The 4,263-nt window shown below is 59.8% G+C and overlaps 1 protein-coding gene across 1 annotated transcript; it reads left to right on the forward strand.

Annotated features, from left to right (window-relative positions):
* The first annotated feature begins 336 nt into the window (after positions 1–336).
* Positions 337–3,784, forward strand: LOC149995188 (sialic acid-binding Ig-like lectin 5). Its single transcript, XM_090259142.1, has 7 exons — positions 337–397; positions 465–848; positions 1,057–1,332; positions 1,541–1,585; positions 2,754–3,005; positions 3,092–3,382; positions 3,684–3,784. Exons 1-7 carry the CDS (start codon positions 364–366, stop codon positions 3,782–3,784), a joined length of 1,383 nt encoding a protein of 460 aa, XP_090115268.1. The 5' UTR covers positions 337–363.
* Positions 3,785–4,263: the final 479 nt, after the last annotated feature.

A 4,263-nucleotide genomic window follows, 5' to 3' on the forward strand; every position in this document is an offset into this window, starting at 1 on the left:
GCTGCCTTGCCGGTCCCCCAGCAGCCCCTCCTGAGTCCCACACTCGAGGGAATGATCCTCTGCACCATATAGAAGCTGTGACTGGCCAGGCAGTGCTTGCTTTCCTGTGCGGGCAGTAGTGCCCGAGGGACAAGGCAGGGCAGGGAGCCAGGAGGGGGTGTCGGGTCCTCCCAAGTGCGGGGGGCCCTCGCCTGGACCCCATCTGGAAAGCAGAAGCGCTTGTTCTCAAAGGGCCAGGCCAGCTCTACCACATGGCCGCCCACTTCCTCCTCCGTGATCATCATCTACCTCACTTGACTCTGGCTTCCTGTTGGGCTTCATCTCAGTCCTGTGACACCGAGGTCACCGACACGTACCCCAAAGATGCTGCGGCTGCTGCTGGCCCTGCTGTGGGCAGGTGAGTGGCAGGGGGGAGAGCCTGTGGGCTGGGGTGGCAGCTGCGGCTGACTCACCTTTTCCCGCAGGGTCCCTGGCCCAGGATGACGGATTCCAGCTGCAAGTGCCGGAGTCCGTGATGGTGCAGGAGGGCCACTGTGTCTCCGTGCCCTGCACTGTGTCCTACCCCCAGGTCAACTGGACCGACTCTACCCCAGCTCATGGCTACTGGTTCCGGGAAGGGGCCCGGATGAACCACGATGCTCCAGTGGCCACAAACAACCCTGATCATGAAGTGGAGAAGGAGACCCAGCATCGATTCCATCTCGTTGGGAGCCCCACAACCTTCGACTGCTCCCTGTTCATCAGAGACGCACAGAAAAAGGACACGGGGAGATACTTCTTTAAGATAGAGCGAGGGTCCTCTGTGAGATATAATTACCTACAGAACCAGCTCTCTCTACATGTGACAGGTAAGGAATGGGGCCAAGGAGAGGATGCATGACGGGTCCTGAGGGCTCCCGGGCTGGAAAGGAACCTCCTTCTTCTCATTCTGGGAAGGACTCAGGGGGACCAATGGGGACTGAACCTTGGGGCTGGCTTGGCACAGAGGCTGCAGTTAGGGGTGACTCAGGGACTTCCTTCCACCAAGGTCTGGGTCTCTGTCTCTATCCTCTGCAGCTCTGGCACTGACACCTGACATCCACATCAAGGGGACTCTAGAAACTGGCCACCCCAAGAACATTACCTGTACAATGTCATGGGCCTGTGAGAGAGAGGCACCACCCATCTTCTCCTGGATTGGGGTCACATACAGCTCACTGGGTCCCAGGACCCCCAACTCCTCCACGGTCACCTTCACCCCAGGGCCACAGCACCACGGCACCAACCTCACCTGTCGAGTGACCTTGCGAGATGCTGGGATCGTGGAGAAGACCATCCAGCTCAACGTGTCCTGTGAGTGCCCGGTCAGGACACCGGGTCCCTTGGGCGGTGGGAGTTGGGGGCATAGGGCCTGGGATAGTGGGTGCTGGGCCCTGCAAGCTGGAGCTGGGGAGGAAGGCAAGAGGACACTTGGTTTCACCCCCTTCCTGTGTTTAAGTTTCTGGGTGGAACAGGTCAACACCCAACTTTCTGCTGCTGACAATTATGTCCGCCTGTGCAGATGCACTCCAGAAACTGACCATCAGCGTGTCCAGAGAAGACAGAGGTAGGGTGCAACCTCTCCGGCCCGGGAGGTGGAAGAGGTGGGGTCTGTCTCCCTGTGTCCTTCAGAGCAGAGCTGGGGTTTCAGGGCTCAGCTCGGAGACAGACTGAGGCCAGCTGAGAGGTCTTACTCCTCAGCTTACAAACTGGCCTCCCCCATCCCGACCCTCCCAGGGGAAACCACGTGACATCCAATACTTGATTAGTTTCAGGGGTACATCATAGGGGGTAGACATTTATAGAACTTACAATGAAATTCCCTCGATAAGTCTGGCCTTCACCTGGCACCATCCACAGGTATTACAATATTATAACTGCCAATGTGTAATATTACTTTTAAAATCTCCCTTGATTTAGTCTGGTAGTAGGCTCATGTAAACAGCACCTCCCACCCACCCCCGCCCCCCAAAAAATGGCCACTCGCTCTGGCCTCACAGGACTGCTTGCTTCCCATGGAGCCAGCCAGGCCGGACCACACCCCTGCTGTAGCTGCTCTCTGTCCCTTCCTCCCACAAGGTCCCTCCATGCCAGCACCATCCCCTGGCCAGCTCCTCCCCCACCCCGTTCTCATGTTCTGCTTAAGCCTCTCCTCCTCCAGGAAGCCCTCCCTGCCCTGACAGTCTCACTGGAGTCCTGTCCTCAGGGCTCCCTCAACCCAACGAACACCCCGTCACAAACCATGTCTTCTGGCTCTGTGAGCACCTGCTTTGGGGTGTCTCGTCCATGAGACTGTGAGCTCTCGGTCACAGCTTAATTAGAGAGCTTTTAGGGAATCATTCTGGACAGGCGAAGATGGCAAGGCTTGAACAGAAAACTCCGGGATCCGCACGGGCAGTGTTGGCCAAGGCAGGAGGCATAGAGACCAGTGAGTTCAGACAAATGCTGGGACGCCTCCTGGAGAGGCCGTAGTGTCTGCTCCCACCCCCGTCCCTTTCGGTCTGAGCCCACACAGAATATGCCCATCAGATTATGGAAGAGAAGAAACTGTTCTACAAAATGTAAGAAGAGGGGAGGGGAGGAGAGAGAGACAGACTCCTGTAGACCAAGAGAGAGAGGCTGACAGGCAGAGAGCCTGGGCGGTGCAGGGAGAGCTAGAGCTGCAGAGGGACAGACGTACAGACGGGGAGCAGGGGCACCTCGGAGCCGGGGCCTCACTCTGTCTGTCTTGCCAGGACCTGAACTTCTGCGCAACGGCTCATCTCTCCGAGCCCAGGAGGGCCAGGGGCTGCGTCTTGTGTGTAAGGCCGACAGCAACCCCCCCAGCAGAGTAAGGTGGACCCGGGGTAGCCTGGACCTGAGCCCCTCGGAGCCCGGGGTCCTGCAGCTGCCGCGGGTGGAACTGGGGGACCATGGGAAATACGTCTGCCGAGCTCAGCAGAATCAGGGGGCCTCTCTGGAAGCCTCCCTGACCCTCCTGGTGAAAGGTGAGTTGGAACACACCTGGGGCAGGACCCTCGGGTCCTGGGGAGGAGGGAGGCTCCTCCGATTCCTCCCCTGTTTCTCCCCGCAGACCCCCCACAGCTGCTGGGACCCGCCTGCTCCTGGGAGGGCAAGAGTCTGCGCTGCAACTGCTCCTTCCAAGCCGAGCAGGGCCCCTCGCTGCGCTGGCGGCTGGGGGATCGGCTGCTGGAGGGAAACCACAGCGACGCCTCCCACGCCCACACGGTCGCCTTCCATTCAGCGGGGCCCTGGGCCCACAGCTCCCTGAGCCTCAGCGGGGACCTTAGCTCCAGCCTCAGGCTCGCATGTGAGGCCCAGAATGCCCACGGGGAACGAACAGTGACTGTCCTGTGGCTGCCAGGTCAGGGGCCGTGAGGGTCAGTGCCCAGGGAAGGGGGTGCACACGCCTGGGTCCTAGAAGACACGGAGTGGGAGAGACAGAGGCCTGACTTGGGGCAAAGGCAGAATGGAGTCCAGGCCCCTGAGCCATTTGGCTGGGGAGGGGGCTGGGGCCCTGGAGGCTGCAATCATATGAAGGGGTGGGGGGCAGAGGCGTCCTGGATGGAATGGGCACACTTGTCGGCATGGATCCCAGAAGGTGGGGTGCTCAGGAGCCTGCCTAAGGAAACAGGACCTCACCCCAGGGTGTCTCATGTCTGCAGGGAGACCAGGAGACATGACAAGCGTGATTCCGGGGGTCATCAGGGGAGCTTGTGTCACAGCCCTGCTCGCTGTCTGCCTCGCACTCGGCTTCATCATGTGAGTGAGGGGCAGTCCCCGTCTGGGCGAAGGCTCAGGAGGTGGCGGTGGTGTGTGTGGGCGGGAACCCAAAGAATCTCACAAATTGAAAGAGCAGAGCCCTGACACGTGATAAACCCAGGAAAAGGACAAGGTGAGGCGGCATCAGGAAGTTAACTTCCTGACCTCTTGACCAGGTGTTGAGTGTGTTCCCAACATCTGGTTCCCGCTCTCTGCGAGGAGGGACGTATGTTCCCGTCACAGCCCCCGCAGCCAGACAGCAGCCCCCCTGCCCTGCCCCAGTAAGGCCTTCCCGGCTCCCAGCTGCCAGCCAGCTGGGCTGAAAGGCCCCGTCTCTCTCCTCAGAGGGAGGACCTACAGGAAGGAATGGGCAGAGAAGGCAGAGAGCCAGGAAGACATCTCCCAGGTGAGTGTCATGGGCAGAGTTCCATCCAGTGTCCCTGTGGTGAAAACCTGAGTTCCTCATCTCCACCCTCAAACTTG

Source organism: Furipterus horrens, unplaced genomic scaffold (genome assembly GCF_987537825.1).
Source record: "Furipterus horrens unplaced genomic scaffold, mFurHor1.1.pri manual_scaffold_13, whole genome shotgun sequence".
Taxonomy (NCBI): Eukaryota; Metazoa; Chordata; class Mammalia; order Chiroptera; family Furipteridae; genus Furipterus; species Furipterus horrens.

Bases quoted from the DNA above. Each gene is read 5' to 3' on its own strand.
- LOC149995188 (XM_090259142.1), top strand. From the start codon at position 364: ATGCTGCGGCTGCTGCTGGCCCTGCTGTGGGCAG. The intron at 849-1,056 runs GTAAGGAATGGG...TATCCTCTGCAG, and splicing joins GCTCTCTCTACATGTGACAG to CTCTGGCACTGACACCTGAC. The intron at 1,586-2,753 runs GTAGGGTGCAAC...CTGTCTTGCCAG, and splicing joins CGTGTCCAGAGAAGACAGAG to GACCTGAACTTCTGCGCAAC.